This window comes from Danio rerio, chromosome 4 (assembly GCF_052040795.2).
Source record: "Danio rerio strain M-AB ecotype USA chromosome 4, GRCz13ab, whole genome shotgun sequence".
Classification (NCBI taxonomy): domain Eukaryota; kingdom Metazoa; phylum Chordata; class Actinopteri; order Cypriniformes; family Danionidae; genus Danio; species Danio rerio.
This window is the reverse complement of record NC_141024.2, coordinates 11,236,856-11,254,859: the sequence shown is the minus strand read 5'-3', so window position 1 is coordinate 11,254,859 and position 18,004 is coordinate 11,236,856. Positions and strand designations below refer to the sequence as shown.

General features: G+C 35.2%; 2 protein-coding genes across 3 annotated transcripts in view; both read right to left on the bottom strand.

The window, feature by feature from the left end:
* Positions 1-338: 338 nt before the first annotated feature.
* wnt16 (wingless-type MMTV integration site family, member 16) lies at positions 339-8,128 on the bottom strand. Of its 2 annotated transcripts, XR_015482214.1 has the most exons (5): positions 7,863-8,128; positions 7,472-7,698; positions 5,208-5,494; positions 1,248-2,518; positions 339-881 (listed from the first exon to the last, which is right to left on the bottom strand). XR_015482214.1 is itself a non-coding variant. In NM_001100046.1 (4 exons), the coding sequence occupies exons 1-4, from the start codon at positions 7,952-7,954 to the stop codon at positions 2,054-2,056; spliced, it is 1,071 nt and encodes a 356-aa protein (NP_001093516.1). In that variant the 5' UTR covers positions 7,955-8,066. The 2 variants fall into 2 exon arrangements, 1 of the variants encoding a protein (NP_001093516.1); NM_001100046.1 differs by lacking the exon at positions 339-881 and having other exon boundaries at positions 2,054-2,518; positions 7,863-8,066.
* Positions 8,129-8,348: 220 nt separating this feature from the next.
* The window catches only part of cped1 (cadherin-like and PC-esterase domain containing 1), an 89,729-nt gene continuing 80,073 nt past the window's right edge, over positions 8,349-18,004 (bottom strand). Inside the window, exons 17-21 of the mRNA XM_087248038.1 lie at positions 17,586-17,806; positions 15,519-15,620; positions 14,803-14,890; positions 14,535-14,681; positions 8,349-10,864 (exon numbers count right to left, since the gene is read on the bottom strand). Of these exons, the coding sequence (XP_087104164.1) occupies positions 10,625-10,864; positions 14,535-14,681; positions 14,803-14,890; positions 15,519-15,620; positions 17,586-17,806 (798 nt within the window). The 3' untranslated portion in view covers positions 8,349-10,624. The remainder of the gene's footprint in view (positions 10,865-14,534; positions 14,682-14,802; positions 14,891-15,518; positions 15,621-17,585; positions 17,807-18,004) is intronic.

The following is an 18,004-nucleotide window of genomic DNA, read 5'->3' as shown; positions in this document are numbered from 1 at the left end:
ATTGAAGTACAGCAGATTAAATTTGACAAATTGTGTCATTTTGCGTATGATTTAACCTTTAAAAAAACATACTAAAGAGAATGAAGGCACTGAGGAAGGCGGGAGGTTGCCAGACACCTGAGTTTTTGGCTAAGTCTGAGAGAACAGATGCGTCCACGTGGATTCCATTCGCCTGGTTTGTCTCGCGAGGATGACTTGACACCATGTTTCCAGTGCTGAAAGTCGGCTTCTGAATAGAAGAATCTGAATAGAAGAAAATCAGAGAATCTGGACAGAAGAATGAAGACATTTACAGATAGCGATGGTGTTAAACACTTTAGGTTAAAATAACGAAAATATTTCCAAAAGGGAGTTATTTATTGAGAGCCAATGTAGACAATAATCTAAAGTGATTTCACTTGGACAGAAAAAAAAACTGTTTTTAAGAAAGCTTGATGCAACATCCACTCAGCGGTAAATACAACCACATGAGAATGAACAAGCAGACATTCAGAGTAAAATCACGAAACCCAACATGAGTGAGATTTTCCACCGATTTAATAGATTTGCTAGCATGTGCAAGAAGTCATAGAACTTGTTTTTTTATTCGTCTGTCACACGAGAGAAGATCTCTGATATGTTCTGCGAACACTGCTGTAAATTGTCACCGTCCTGTTGCTTGGAATGTGGCTGCATAAAAGAGCCACTTGCATTAGCATTTAAGGGTCTTTAAAGAGAATACAGCCATGGTATTTGGCACAACTCTGTTACTTCTAGCAAAGCATTACGCTTTCAGAGGTCTGTGTGCATGGGGGATTAGCGCTAAAGAGGAAACGAGACTCACATAACGCTCACAAGAAATACAAAGTGGAAACCTTGATTTGTAATTTGAAATATGAAGAGTTCAGATTCAAAACCTCTAAGTGCCATCTGTAATTTGCTTCTAGAATGAGCATTTTTATGTTTATGTTGAGTTATTTCATGTTAAAAGCGATAGACATATTCTCTTCTTTGCCATAAAAGTGAAATTACTGAATCAAGTCACACAAAAAAATGCTAATATTAGAAGGCAATTTTCAGATGGCATTTTTAGGTTTTTGCATCTTAACCATTCATATATATCTCAAATCAATGACACTACAATTAATATCCAAGCTTAATTGTTTTTGTTTCTTCAGCATATGCATTTACGCCTTAAAAGAATGTCTCTGAAAAACTTTTTTCTGTTTTTTCAGTCTCAGAAATAAGGCGTAATCACATATATCCATTGTTCAGAATTGAATATGTACATATAAATCATGAAAATATAATGCCAAAACTGCAGAAAGCATTCTTTGGGTATTATTTATTCAATGATTTCTTATTTGGAACCTATAAAACATTATATCAAAAATATCTTGGCATATTATCAACACAATTCCCACTAGAATTGATCGTTGTAGGGTTAGTTTGCCATCAAATGAAAATTCTGTCACTCACCTTTAAGCGGTTTATATTTTCTGATTTTGACTGTAATTTAATGATGAACACCTTTTGTAAAGCTGCTTGGAACTTTAATTAAATAATAGGAACTGCTCGGAACTTTAATTGAATAATGACTGAATTGAATAATAGTTTTTATTTACGAAATGTTTGAGTGATCCTACTTTTAATAATTTTTTAATGAAGATTTGGGTTGGGAAAAAGTGAAGAGGTGAGTTGGAAAGACTAATTTTGACAAACTTTTCATTTTAAGGTCAGCTAACTCTTTATCCGAACATGCCTTCAGTAAAAAATCCAAACAGAGTTATCTAAAGTATTTACACTTTTCCTCTGCAATTCCCAGTATTTGAATTCCCTTTATGCTCCAGTTTATTCCACAGTCATTATATACAAAATGGCTTGACTCCCAATGGAAACCCATGGGAAGAGTTATGCATGTGTACTTAAAAAAGGATTATACCATTTCTTTATGGATTCAGCTACGTATTGCCGGTTGGATATTTCGTCAACATGCTTGTTTGTATAGGCTGACAGCACAAAGAAGGTCCATTTCCTCTCACGAGATCCTTCAACCTCGCCCGAAGTCGCTGCTTTACTTGCAGGTGTGCATGTCATTCATTGTCTCGCAGCGTCTGCAGCGAACATAACAGCACCAGACGAACTTACACTCGCAGCGCTCTACATGTCGCACCACATGTGTGTTGTATCCCCGTCCGCAGCACAGCAGGTTGCAGCCGTCGGGCCCGGCCGAAGTTCTGTTACACTTGCGGCCCCTGGTCCCCGTCACGCCCAGCCGCCGGTCCTCCAAGCAATAATTGGGCGATTTGTTGAAGAAGATTAACTCATCTTTGGTGATAGGCACATGGCGTTGCTCTTTATCCTTGCGTCGCACCTTACGTTTGGAACGGTCCACAACATGAACGCTGGTTTCATAGCGATCCTTCAGGTAGGCGCCCACACGCTCAAATGCAGCCATTGTGCGCCAACACGTCTTTACCGCACATGAACCCGATACGCCATGACAGCGGCAGTCTGTCAACATTGTTTTGGCCACCGCCTGCAGAGGAACAGGACACGGAGAGCATGAGATCTGGAGAGCAGCTTGTTTTTTCTAGACAATGTAAGAAAATAAGCATGCAGACATTGAGCACAAATTCTGTCTTCCAACAATTTGCCGATTTATTTTGACAGACTTCCTGTATTTCAGGGAAAAACGCGGAACTAATGCAAATCGGCAGGAGAGTTAACCTTGGTTGGGTTTAAAGCCCATTCTGAAGGACTGTATAAATTTTATGGATGGATTTTTGATGTGCTCTCTTCATGTTCAGCATCATGAAAGCGGAAAGAGTATTTTGTGAGCTGATGACTCTCGTAAAGTAGAAGCATTCGTTTGGGTGAAGAATTATGGCAGCCCTTCGCTGACTTGAGGGGAATTCTGTCTTGCTTAAACGCTCCTCTGTGGTTTCCAACCAGAGCCTCAGTTTAAGGTCTCCAAACACTTACAAGTGCTCTTCAGTCAAGGCTGTGGAATTCGGTGCAAATCATCAGCTTTTTAGATTAATCCAGAACATGTGTGGAGATGTAACTCATTTGATCGACAAATTGTTAGCGCCCAAGCAGCCCATTACCATTTCTGCTCTTATGTGCTTGTTTTGAAATGTCAAAGACTCATTTTCTGGACATAATTCACATGCTAAATACATTCAGTGAGAATGCAAGTTTGTTTATTTGCTTGAAAAACTTACGCCGGACTATAAATAGTACTTTTTTTTTTTTTTTTTTTGAGATGAGGCTTTTCTAAATAGGCTATAAGATAATGATTCACCTAAATGTGTTAGGAAAGTCGCAGGAATGCTGTCTGGATGAATGTGGCCGGATGGACATGTCACACATTTCATATTTTCTAGATTAGACTGAATTAGCATCAATATAGAGAAGCACATCACTGATTTCAGAGCGTTTTCAGGTTATTTTGCTGTCGTTCTTGAAAGCAAATGCAAATCCATGGTTCAGCGTGATGATGTGGCCCTCTAAATCTGAACAAAAATAATAGGTGCATCCCAAATTGCATACTTATGCACTATTCTACCACATTTTGTAGTATAAAAAGTTTAAGTAGTGCAAACACACTGAAATTCTATAAAGAATAAAAGGTGGAACTTTTGGCACTGACATTGGATTTGTTTATTTATTTTGGATTGTGAAAGCAAACGAAAGTGATTAAACCGCCTCCCAATAGTGAATGCGATTATACTCATGGCATGGGTTATTTGGTTGTTTGGTCATTTATTTAGCTAATTTGGCAACCGTCAAACGTCATCAGGGAAACGGTTCGAATTTCCGCTTAGTAAGAAAAAAACGTTAGTGTTCCATTTGGCACGACACAACATTTGTATACTATGCTGTTAAGTGTGTCAGTGCAGAAGTACATAGCGTATAATGTGCCATTTGAGACGCATTTAGTGTTTCTCTTTATCTCTCTGTGTGTCAGTGAAAATTATTGTTCATTTAAAAATTATGTTTATAAGCTCTAAAGAAGTTCTCATAATCCTTAAAGGAGTTCAAAGTTTAGTTATTACATTTATACAGTGCTTTCAAATAAGCTAGAGCGGACCAAAGCTGTAAATAAAATGCAAATAACAACAATAGACCACTTCAATGTGGTCACGTCGTTGGCCCATAAACATTTCCTGCTTGTTATCAAACTATAACAAGAGGTAACATAATCATAATTTAATGTTAAAACAGTTATCATAACATTATTTATCAATATGTGTCTCTTTTTGGATTCTCAGAAGCTATAGGAATAAAAAATATACAACAGTACATACGTTGGGACCATTGTTTTAGTTTCTATCCCTCACAATGGTTTGTAAGAGGTAAAGAAAATGCAAATAGTAATAAATGCTTAATAAATCAATGTAGATAGGTTAAGAAAGCTATTAACAGCGGATGTTACTATGATACGGAAAACGTATCAGCTCAGTAATGACCACACACTTCCACAAAGCATAGCAAACTGATAACATCATTTGCAATACTTTGAGGGTTTGTAGATTGTCTTGGTGAAAAACGTTATATAAGGTATTGTCCATTTGTTCAACTTTTTTGTTACAAATAAACTTTGGAATGTTAAGATTCATATCAGAGCTTTGCTGATTTCAGTCCATGAGTTTTATTATTGAAGTGTGTTTTTTTTTTAAATTCCCATGGAACTAATAGTGCGTCTGGAAGTGTGTCTCATTTCTTTCAACATATAGTTGCTATATAGTTATTAGCCCTCCTGAATTATTATAATTATTAATTTATCCACAATTACTATTTTATAAAAAGACACATTTCTAAACCTAATAGTTTTAATAACTAATTTCTAATGAATTTCCTGATAATATTTGACTTGATATTTTTCAATATACTAGTATTCAGCTTAAATTGCAATTTAAAGGCTTAATTAGGCAAGTTAGGGTGATTAAGCAAGTCATTGTATAGCAATGGTGTATATTGCATAAGAGGGACTAATAATATTAACCTTAAAATACTTTTTAAATGATAAAAACGCTTTTATTCTAGTGGAAATAAAGACTTTTTCCAGAAGAAAAAATATTATCGGAAATACTGCGAACAATTCCTTGCTCTTGGGAAATATTTAAAAAGGAAAAGAAAATTCTCAGGTGGGCTAATAGTTTGGACTTCAACTGCATGTACTTCTAACAATGCACATAAGAAAGGTTAGTTCTGTCACCCACCTGTCTCCCAGCCTCACTGTTATGCTGCTTCATAATGAGCAGGGCCTCCTCACCACGGGTCGAGGTGTTTTTCGCTGCACTGTCAATAAAGCGGCGGCTGAATGAAGTCCCGAAGGCGATGTCATCAGAGCAGCCGCCCCAATGCCAGCCCTCGGTGGGCGACCCGCTGCCCAACAGGCTTGTGTCACATGAACACTCTGTCATATTTCCTGCACTGCAAGAGCGGGTGACTGCATGAACCAGGCCGGCAGCCATTACTGCATGGATGAACGCTGTCTCTTTAGTCCCTTAAAAAAAAAATCAGTAAAGATAATTTAAGCAAGATGCCAATACTGGTCAAGTACTTGCAAATGTGGAAGAACCAGAAGATATGGGAATGCAAGATGCACAGCAGGACATTTGTGGAAAAGTGTGTCAGTGCAGCAGCATCAGGGCAGAGGAGTCTGGGAAAGTTTTTTACAGTCATGCATGAAAAAATGAGCAAACGTGTTTGGCTGAGAGATTTCTTAGTATAAAAACAGATGATGTTATATAAAAAACTGAATGAAAATAATCGTAATTTCAGTCTCTATTATTTAAATGACTGATGCACATTTCAAAGACTGCAGTTAAAGATGACTACAGTAAATACATGAATTTATATCTAAATTGAATGCATATCTCATTGAAAATATATAGTTTTAATTAGGAAATTGGGAGCAAACTTGTTACAAAACCATTACACAGAGATCATTTTTGATTAAATATAGTTTAGAACTTTTGGTTAAATTTTTTACTTTAATTTTCAGTTCTCTATTAATTTTAAGAGAGATAACCTCAACATTTACAGCAGAAAGTAAATGGAACAGAACAGATCAAAATAGAAGAGATAAGAACAGAATAGAATAAAATAGATCAGAACAGAACAGAATGGAATAGAACAGAACAGGATAGAACAGAGCAGAATATAGCAGAATATAATAGAATAGAACAGAATAAAATACAATAAAATAGAGATGTAAACAGAATATAATAGTATAGAATAGAAATGAAAAGAATAACAAACTTGCATTTGTGAAGGTTTTTAAAATTAATTTTAGATATAATATTGGGATATCTACAAAACTGGTCTAAAGCCAGGTTGTCACTGGAAGAAATCAGACGGACAGTACATCAGATTTGGTTTAAACTCAAAATGTGCTTGTGTTTGAATCGCTCTGTGACAGAAACTTGGGGGCAATCTAAGGAAGGGATTTACAAAAATCAAGAAACAAGTTGCAGGTTGACTTTTTGCTTCGTAATCAATCTAATCCTGCATGCATTCAATTCAGGGCCAACTAAAAAGCATAGTACATTAAGTATAGAAATGGTTAACAGAAAACAGATGTGCATCACTGCTGTTCCCAGAATCAAATCATCTAGTCTGATCAAAACATGAATCTGTATTTAAAAACAAAACAGTCTAACAAAAGTTGGTACAAACAAACCAAAAAAAAAAAAAAAAAAATCATAAAAAATAAATAAATCACGTACACCCAGATGCTTTAAGTAATTACAAAGTTATCTCTTATTACACTCTATAAAAATGATGGGTTCTTGTAACCCAACCTTGTGCAAAATATGGACAAACCCAACATTGGTTTCATTTTTATAATTAAATGTAAATAACACTTTTAAACCCAATGGTTATATTTTTCCATATTTGAACCACCAATTTTGTTACAACAACACATTTTTAAGTGTATAAAATACATAATTACTTGAATACAGATGTGTTATGGCCAATAATATAGTCATTAATGTTTCTGAAGCGTCTAATAACCACAAAAATGTTTTCCACTAACATGTTTTCTACATTTATAGCTTTAATAAAAGGAGACTACCATCCCTTTGAACAGCCTGACTAATTTTGCACATTAAACATCGTATTTGTCAATATACAAGACTTAATTTTTAAGTATTTAAGAGTTTTTTAAATATAAAAATTTATGTTTGATAACATTTCTTAAATGATTATTCATGACATTAATGTTTTAAATTATATTATATTATATTATATTATGTTATATTATATTATATATTAGCCTATGTTAGGCTATATTATATAAAAAAATATTGTATTAGTACTATTGAAAACGTTTAGAAAGCCTGCCCGACCTAAGTGATTTTTCTCCTCATGATCTTTTAAATCTGCCGGTCATACTATTTGTTATCGTTAATAAAATTAACTCCAGATTTTAAATAAAGTTAAAACAAAACGTAAATGTGAGACATTGTATGCATACCGCTCGTGAGCTCGTAGCCGAACACGTTCGGGTCCCGTCGGGTCGAGCAGTTCCAGCGTTCGTGTCTGAACTGAGTTTGGCACTCGGTGATGCCCAGGCGCGCGCCCTCTTTAACGCTCGGTAGAAGATGCGGTTTGCGCGCGCACAGCTCCTTCTGCTTGTGCGACAGGGGCAAATGCGCGCAACCCAACTTCTCGGGCACTCCTACAGATGTGATGCCCAACCACCTGTGATGCGGAGCAGTGTGACACAAAGATCAGAAGCGGTTCTCCTCTCCTGTCGGCCTGGATTGAAATGCCATAACCAGGCCCGAGGAAAAGGAGACAATTTTCAAACAATTTATTCAAACATAATTTGATAGTTAAAACAAGACAGCGCGTGGAATACTTACATCCAACTTCCCTGAGAGCACAAAGGGTAAACGGAGAGCCATATAAGGAATAAATGATGAACTGCATGTATCCCACAACCGGTATTATCCATGTCCACTTCATTTAACAAGTCCCGAACTGAACGTTTTGACAAAGACGATTCATGCCGGTCCACTGCATCTAATATGTAGCACCTGTAATCCACAAACGACGCTTTTAAGTCTCCGTTTTAAGAATCCATCAAGACGCAGGTAACGTCCAACCACCAGCAAGTCACCTTCGCCATGAGCGCAAACTCTAATAGACACAAAGTTTTATGCTGCTGATGGAGAACGCGCAACTAAACACTCTTCTGTGAAACGAACCCACGTTGTGATTGGTGTAACCATTCATTAATATTCAAAAGACACGACTGTTCTCAACGCTGATTGGAAAGAGCAATCTTGGCGTGGTGTCCGGTGAGAGAGCGCAAAGCGAACACAGTGATGGGAAGAAAGAATCAGTCGTTCACCAGCTTCACTTTAGCTTTATGAGATTTAAAAGACCGTGTTAAGGATGAAAATGACTTAACTGACCTCATTTAACTTTATAGGTGACATATTTTTTGAAAACAAGGTTAAAAATAAAGACAGGACATCAGATAAACCAACAAAGACGCTTTAACAGGCATACTGAAACATGTAAAAGCCAAAAAGTTAACTACCGCATTGTTTTAAATATACGATAACTTTAAAACGCACAAACTGGTTTCAATAATTGCCAGCAATTCGGACACAGATTTACAATTCGTTAACCTACTTGTGTTTATGTTGCGTTTTGCGATATATAAATTTGTGATAAGAATAATAAGTTATACCAGCTTCCTCGGTCTCTCTTTATCGACGAGAAATGTATCAGAAAATGCTCTTAAGGGATAGCGTGTTGTAAGCGTGTATTAATTACCTGCTGCGTCAGGTGGAAATACTCAAACCTTATCATTGTTAACATTTCTTTCTTTCTTTTAAAAGAGAAGTTATTTAAAACTGATATCTCATGTAATTTCTATAAACACGGCATTAATACTTTAATTACGAAACAAAAAAGACTGTAACGCTAAATGTAGATTTTATAATTAACAAAACAAACTAAAAACGCACAGGCACAAATATATAAAATATGAGCACATCATCAATGTTATGTGCATATGTTCACCACAAGTAATTAATAACAAACTTTAGTTTGGTTCTTTATATAGATTCATATTGCTTACAACAAAACACTTCTGATTTGGAGTAAATAAAACGAGTTAAAAGCTTAGAAAAACAAAACAGATTTCTATTTTTGTGTCGATGATGGTGTACTTGTATTACTAAGTGGTACAGAAATAGGGCTAAGATAATTAGAATCAAAATAATGATTAAAAATATACCATCTAATGTTAGCAAATTGTTATTAGAACATGTAATTATATTGTCATAAGCATGACAATGCTTATTATCTACTTATAAGCTAATTAAATAGATTTTGAGCAAGGGAATAGAACACACAGCATGGCAAATGTCGTTTTTCTCCTAATAACATTACCTAAACTGTAAAATTAAATTAAAAACAAGCAACCATTTGAAAATTTCATCAAATCAATGCATTTAAATTATAAAAATATAAATTTTTTTAATTTTTCGATATGTTAAGTGACATTTCACGTTGATGGAATCATATATTTCATGCATATGCTGCGGCAACCAGACAAATATCATGAGACAGCCCTTCATAAACATCTAAAACATTTTCAATAAACCTAAAATTCTGACACATCAAGAGTTATCACAAGACGCGGAATCTTAACAGGTCAACACATGGTTTCATCTGAAATCATCTCAAGTGGAAATAACGTTCATGCTCATACCGAGCTCATAACAACTGGTGGGAAGAGACTTTTTTTCATGGGATATTTTAAATAAATCCTGCTAATTTGTTCTTTCCACAAACTATTTCCTGTTTAACGTAAATGATGGACAAATGAAACATTTTCATGCATTCCAGCAATTAAGCATAAACCCAGCAACAATATCACCACCAGAACAGTATAAATATCCTCTTTCATGTAAACAGCTTTTACAACATCTTACACAGATTATTATTAAAGGCACTGGAAAGCACGGGTAGAAAAATAAATGTAGAAATATGTGTGAGGAACATAACTATATCATACAATATGCTTCATAAGACCTTTGGCATAGAAAATACTTCATCAATACTTGCGAACCTGGCATGTGTAGGAAAAGGAGGGGGGTGTAAAGCTAGACTTCAAAACGTTGCCCGAGCTTCCATAAAAGTGACAATGTGAGGCAGGGTGACATCAAAGGCACTCCACAGCAGCCGCCTAACGTTCCCCAAACATATTGGGAACATTTCAGCCTGTGGTTCAGCAGTAGCAGCATTGTAGGAACGTTGCACGAGTGTTGTCGCAAGGTTTTTGCGAGGCTGTTTGAAGGGGCTGCGCGACTGATGCACCGCAGTCACTGCCTGCTCTTAAGCCGCAGCTGCCAAAGTCATTTCGGCAGGGCTTCAGGGGGTCCCATTGTACACCCTTACACCCCTTGTCCATCTGGATCCCGTTGCACACCTGCACAAACAGACACCTACCTAAATCGTCCTTCAATTTAACACTTTGATCCAGCATATGTTTAAGTTGACTTGGACCAATCGGTTTAGCCCTTATATACACATTTTTCTCATATTACCAGCTACACACACACTTTGAAAAACACGCACAGCTTAGCGTCACCGGCCGCTAATTGTCTTAATGTTGGCGAATGGTCCCAATGATGGCGTGATTGAAACATATCCTGCTGAGGAGGATCTCAGAGTACACAGCGTTCACTGGTCCCTTTACTTGGTAGGACACGTCAGGTTGACATGATGGATCTTCGTGCTCTTGAGGGCCCGTTTGTTCATCGGCCAGACTCCCGCTTTTTCCACCCACCCTCAAAATCTTCAGCTTTCTTTGGGAAGCAGCAGTTGGAAAGGGAAGCTTATAGACCTGCAAACAGCGTAATATGATCTTCAAGGTCACGCATCTCAGTCACATTTGAGCTCTTTAGAATCTTCCAATTGATTTTCCGGCTACATTGGTTCCAGGAGGATTTCTTTCAGGTATTTTTTCGAGATAGGGAATTTAATAAAGTCTTTATTCAAGGTATAAGGCATGCAGGAAACAAACTATACATTTAAGAGGTGGATTACAATCATACAAACTTTTATTTAAAGCCTTTTATCTTAAATATCCTGTAGCACCTAGGGTTAAGGAAACTCATCACACAATTTTATTTGGAATATATCATGCGAATGAGTTTATTCAAAAAAGATGTAAAAAAAGTGTAGCTTCTGCTTAAATTTTCCAGAAACACTAGATCACGTTTTTTTTTTTTCTTGTGGATTTACTTTTAAATTCTGGTTTGACATCCATACTTAGCTTTCATTAAAGATGATTTCAGTCCCCCCTATTGTTCTAGAGGATATTTTATTTTATTTTACAAAGGTGATTTACATTTTTCTTTCTCTGATGTTGTGAACTTTATTTTACTAATAGGCAAATATCATATTCATTGTTGTAAGTGGGGAAAGTGCAGACCCTCTTTTAGATGTTTTCTTCCTGAGGTAGAGAAATTGGCTCAAAGCTTCAAATACTACAACCAAAGTAAAATAACTGAAGCTCTCTGTACTTCATTTTCAGAATATTTATTGTTATAATGGTTTGTTTTTCGTTTGATGTAGGTCTTTTGTACTGCTCCTTGCTCCTTGTTGCAGTTGTAACAATTTTAATTTATTTAATTTATTTTAATGGTAAACATGCCTTGCGTTGATTGTTCCCTGTTTTGTGATGTAAACTTTTTGCAACAATTAAAAAAAAAACTTTTATTTAAAGTTAATAATAATAACAATAATAATAATAATAATAATAATAATAATAATAATAATAATAATAATATGAAGTTAATATTATAATAATAATAATAATTATTATTATTATTATAAATATTGAAAATCCAATGAAGCATAGTAATCAACACTTAAATTAAAGCATTGAAAGTTGTTGATTATGTCTATACTCTATGATATAGACAATATACAGACAATATACTTAGCATATTGCAATGCAAATGTATATATGAAGAGTTCAAATGTAAAACAAAAGTTTTATTATTGAAATGTTCTTCTAAAATAAGCATTTTTTCTCAATCTGTTGTCTTTGTGTTCAGTTATTTCATGTTAAAGACCATACAAAAAAACTATTCTTTTCCATACAAGTGAAATTACCGAACATGCAAATAGGAGCCTGGGGAAAATCCTAATTTCAGAAGAAAATCTCTGATGGAACTTAGAGGTGTTTGCATCTGAACTCTCTAGATATACATTTTATTAGTGTAATGCATGTGCAGTAATTTGTGAAAGAGGAATTCCATGCAAACTGTTTAATAGTCTGCTTGCCAATATCTCACTGCTCTAGAAAGGATGACAATAAAATACATAATTCAGAGCCCATGGTACTGTTTATCATTAAATTCTTAATAATTAATTAATTAAATACATATTATTATATGATTGTATATAATTATTATTATTAATGAATATAATAAATAAATTCTTTGATTTTTAAAGCACTTTTACAATGTAGATTGTGTCAAAGCAGCTTAACAGAAGCTCTAGTAAACTGAAACTGTGTCAGTCCAGTTTTCAGAGTTATTAGAGATGCACCGATCGATCGGCTGATAATCACAGTTAATGACTCTATCGGTACTCGCCAATCTGACCGATCACATGAACTAATTGTAAGTGTTTGTTAATGAGTTTACAGGCAGATGCACTGGATTATACTGATAGCATCACATGTGAGGAGGTAAATGATGCTTGGGGGTGTAAACGATTGCTACGTATGCATCACAGCAGCTATAGGTATACAGTTTTACAGTTTATTGGCACAACTTGATCAAGTGATGGTCTCTTAGTTGCAACCCTTATATATCCAGATTTGAGCTGCTGTGGCGTGAGCGGAGCAATCAGCCCCAACTTGTGTCCAACCGTATGACCTCTAAGATCCACGACTCTCAAGTATATCATCTATTATTTTCTGCAAAGCTGCTTCTGTCCACGCTAAATAGTTATAAGAGACATGTTTAAGATTATATGCTGTAGGATTGTATGCAGCATCCTTAGTTTATCATCTTGGGTAAGGAGAAAGCTCCACTTAAGCATCTTACACAGAGGGAAAATATGCTTTATGTAATATTAGCTTCAAGCATTGCAATCGGTACTCTGTATCAGCCGATCACCATGACAAGGAATCGGTACTCGGTATCGGCTGGATAAATCCTGATCAGAGCTTCCCGACTTATTATGGTATTCAATATCAATCTGTAAAATGAGTTGTACTCCGTAGGCAAGGAATGAAAGATTTTGATCATGTAAGCAAATAACGTTATCTCTCTCTTTGTGTGGGAAGAAGCCTTTACCTCACTTCAGTTTTAGATCCTCTTTAAATTGAAAATTCTTATTAGCTCCCTGTTCTAGAAGACACAATAGTTAAGATCTTGTTGCCTCTGAGCACTAAACAACATTGTAAAAGTGCACAAATGACCAAAAAAATCAAGGAATAGTTCCTTTAAAACACCATTTATCAATCCTGATCTCATGTTTCTCTTTTTATGTATTTTTTTTTAATCTAATTTGACAATAAATCCCCTGCAAAGTAGACTCCACACCATATTCTGCCATGATTTCACTTAAATGTTATGGTTATGTTTCATTAAAATTCAGTTTCAGTCTGTAAGATGTATATTGTGTTTTATTCTATTTGTAGTTTGCACGGCGCTCATCTAACCAGCTGCTCATCTAAATCAGGTGTGTTAAATATAAGCAAGTAAACCACGATTGAGAAATGCTGCTTTATAACTTAAGCAAGCACCCTGATGTTCAGTGTCGTGTGGTTAGTCTGGTGCAAATCTGCTGGCCTGTTGTCAGATGTGGTGATATCAGTCCCAGATGCAAGCAGATTTGGTGTTTCTACCACCACTTCACATACTTGGTGTGCCAGCACATCTGTTCCCAACCTGCCCTTTATTGGGTAATAAAAACCTGTCTAATTGCTAATTACTCATTAACTGATCCACAGGGCACTTTTAGGGTCAAATAAAACAGAAATGGCTTCTCTTTTAAAAGATTTATGAGACTGGAAGCCTAAAAAAAGAGTTTTTCTCTTCCCTTTTAGCAGGATTTATGTCCATATATGAATGAGTGTGACTGGTAGAATGATTTCATTCAAAAATCAGATATGGCTTCTGTGCAATAAATTACACACATAATAATATAATTGCAGATACAAATTTACAGAATTAGGCTTAAAAAAAAGTGTTTTTGGCTTTGTAAGTTCTGTGAAACCACTATACCGAATCAGTGGTTCTCTTTCTTGAACAAAGAATATAGTTTATTTTAATTAATACAAGTATCTATGCAAGATGGCTATATATAAACTTTTTAATAGTGTATATATACTGTTAAAATATCGACTCAAACTTTGAGGCCTGAAATATTTTGAAAAAAGTAAAGCCTCATATGCTCACCTCTTATTGTTAATAATAATTAAGTTAAAATAATTATTATGGAAAATATTATCATCATTTAAAAGAGCTAAGTTTTTATCTATTTCAGTTTACCTCATGGAAATGGCAAGCACATCGTCCCTGCAGGAACTCCTTATAACGGCCCATGGTGATGCTGAGCGTGTCAATGACCTCATACCCAAGATGCTTGGCACTTTCCAGAATCTTCTTGTTCGCATTATAGAGTTCTTGCACACCATTCTAGAATCAATGAATGAAGATGATAAGTCTGACACGTTTCTATAACTCAATTATGAAAAGAATCAAGCGAATGTCTGGTCTACAGATTTGTGAACCTTTTATGATCTCCAGTGATTCTTACCAGTGACAGGGAGCGGATACCATCTACGGGCAGATGGAAACCCATTCCTAAAGACTTCACCACCACCATGATGTTTTCAAGACCCTCCCTTAGAGATAAGACATTTACTGTTAATCTTTCTAAACCACATTGGTTGTAATTGGTTGTAATCTAAAAAAAAAATCCTAATTTACTCATCCTTAACAAATCCTGCATTTTTATGTCTTTATTCATTTAGGTAAACACAGGTAAACACAATTGGAGTTATATTAAAGGGGCATTTGAGCCAAACATGAAAAAACTTTGATTCTATTTTATTCTATTCAGAGCAAAAGAAGATATTTTGAAAAATGTGGGAAATCTGTAACCATTGACTTTCGTAGTATTTGTTTTTCAAACTATGGATGTCAATGGTTACATTTTTTCCAACATTTTTCAAAATATCTTTTTTTTGTGTTAAACAAAATAAAACAAATCAAAAGAAGTCAAGGGTGAGTAGATCATAATTAAAAATATATATGAAGTTTTCAAAACTCCTAATGTGTTCATTCATTATAAAAGTTAATCATACAACACCTAGGACTAGGATGAGCAAATTGTCTATAATCTTTTTTTTTTCTGAGTGAATTATTGCTTTAAAAAGGAGGGGGAAAAAAGTGTCCACCAATGGAACATTAAAAAGTGACAACCTAATAATGAACAGGCTGGTTATTTGTTACATTTGCATCCATTCTCACCTCTCCAAAACCTGCCGAATGGTCCTCAAATGGTTCAGGTTCAGCCATTGCACCCCTCCAGCGACCAGCACTGTCTGAGGAGAGTTCTCCAGCGGCTGTGACCTGAAATCAGTTCCATTTAGTTCCATAAATTGTAAAACTCACTAATAAATAGGATGGTTCACCAAAAAAAAAATTAATTCGACCATAATTTCCTCAGGCCTCATTTGTTCAAAACAGATTTGCGTTTCTTTCTTCTGTTGAACACAAAAGAAGATATTTGGAAAAATGCTAAAGGAATCCATTGACTTTGATAGCATTCTTCAAAATATCTTCTTTTGTGTTTAAATAAAGGTTTAAAAAGCACATAATGGAGAACAAACGATGAGGTAATTTTCATTTTCTGAGTGAACTATACTTTCAGGATAAATTTAACATTAAGAAAAAAACAAACAAACAAACAAGCAAGCAAACATTCTCATTCGGCTCGGCTAGTCTAATGTGGATGCAGTTTAGTTTAGCAAGTGTCAACATTGCAAAATATATAAGTTGATAAACAATGTAAATTTTTCTATAAGCAGCTCAACAGAAGGCACGTGTCATTGTTTAACTTAAGTCAGTTCAATGTAAATTTAATTCAGTTTATTAAAATGCACAGCAGCATACTGAAATCATCTGATTAATATTCAATTATCCATGTTAGCAAAATTACATAATTTTTTTTAGTAAAGGGTTTGGTAAATATCATATAACAATAACTTTGTTTTGGGCTACAGGCTTTACACTTTCATGTGTCAAGAGTATTTAGCAATTTATTTAGTTTTACATTTTAGACAGGATTTTATTTACTATAGTAGCCGGCCTATTTTAATTTATTAATCGATGTAAGGAATTTAAATAAATTTTGCATCAAAAAACCATACTGATATCGGTAAAGGTGTCTGCAACTTTTGCAAAACATCAAATCACCGGCATACTAGCAGTCAAAACGTGCATGATGCATAAATGATCATTCCTTTATAAAAAGAAACAAACCATCAGACAAAAAAAAAAAGTTGAATATTGTGCATGTCTATTAACAACCAGAAATTGTACTAAAGCTGGATCAGTACCTTAAAATAGTACACACTTGTATCTAAAAAATCCATATAATAAATGTTCTCTTTGGTCCCCTAAGGAAGAAACACCCCGTTTTTGTACTTTTATTTCAGAGTGCAGATTGTTTTATTTATATATATTTTTAAACTTATACTGTATGTATAAAAACAAATATTATTATTTATTTAAAATAAATAATATTAATTATTATAAATTATAAATGTGTATATATAAACTTTTTTTAAACCATTTTCCCAAGCAAATTTCCGTGTCAAATCATCAGTAAATTGAGTAAATCCAGCTAACTGAGTAATCCACAGACCCCAGAATAGAATGAGTTGAAAGGTAATTCAGTTCAATAAGTGTTTATATAGCAAAATATGTCATAAAATTAAATGTATTAAGCTACAAGAAGCTAAACAGAAGTCAATAGTGTTGTTATTTGGCTTTAATCAGTTTATTGTGGATTCTACTTATTTCAATAATATTACAGTAGCAAAAAACATCAATTATAGAACAAAGTCAATTCAATAAAAGCAGCATTATTGATATTTAATAGTTTTTTTTTACTCAAACTGCATCAGCTGACAAAAATGAAGCATAAAAAAAACATAAAACATAACTGCTTTTTAATTTTGTTACACAAAAACGTAATGCGGCAGAACATTTTAACAGCTCCCAAACACATGCATCCCACTAACAAACCCGCAATCACATCTGTGCTGCATATCTCAGCCCTTGGCCACATCAGTAGCAGTGTGAGGTCAGCGGCGCGCTGAGCCAGCAGCGGTTACCATCCCTGGTGAGATACTCTGATCTGACACACAGCCTGCCGACCACATACAGCCCACATCCCACCATCAAACCCGCTGCCAAAGTCATTCAGTGTGTTAACAAGGCCTCTGCCACTTTAGACAGACACCAAACCCGCACATTCACAGCTTAATGGGTCTAACGGAGACAAACAACATTCAACATGTACATACAGACCTTTCTAGAAGCTGCTGCAGAGCTCTTTGGAAGGTGGGTCTGTGGCTCTTTGGCAGCCAGAACTGTGGGTAGTAGGAGTAGCTGACGATAGTTCGGCCTTGGTTCAGGTTGTGGTAGACGATGGTGTTGTGGGCTTTGTCCCAGTCCTCCAGCGTGGTGTTCACCCTCTCCATCAAGTAGTACATCATCCCTCGATTGGTGGAGTCCCCGATAAACAGGACCTGGGGGAAAGAATGAATGCATGTTAGGTGCTGTAAAAACTGGACTGGTTTCTTTAAAAAAAATACTGTATGCCTTTTTAAAAATTCTGGTGTGGTTTTAAAAAATGTTTTGCTTGAATACAAATAAATTCTTAATCTGTTTTTGATAATTGTTAAGCTTTTCAGGACCATTTTGTCCACAAAGTTTTCATGAAATAA

What these genes read in the sequence shown, in the direction of transcription:
- wnt16 (NM_001100046.1), bottom strand. Translation starts at nt 7,954, where the DNA reads ATGGATAATACCGGTTGTGGGATACATGCAGTTCATCATTTATTCCTT. An exon ending in CGGCTACGAGCTCACGAGCG is followed by an intron (nt 5,495 to 7,471) that starts GTATGCATACAA and finishes TTTTTTTTTAAG; the next exon opens with GGACTAAAGAGACAGCGTTC. An exon ending in ACAGTGAGGCTGGGAGACAG is followed by an intron (nt 2,519 to 5,207) that starts GTGGGTGACAGA and finishes GTTCCTCTGCAG; the next exon opens with GCGGTGGCCAAAACAATGTT.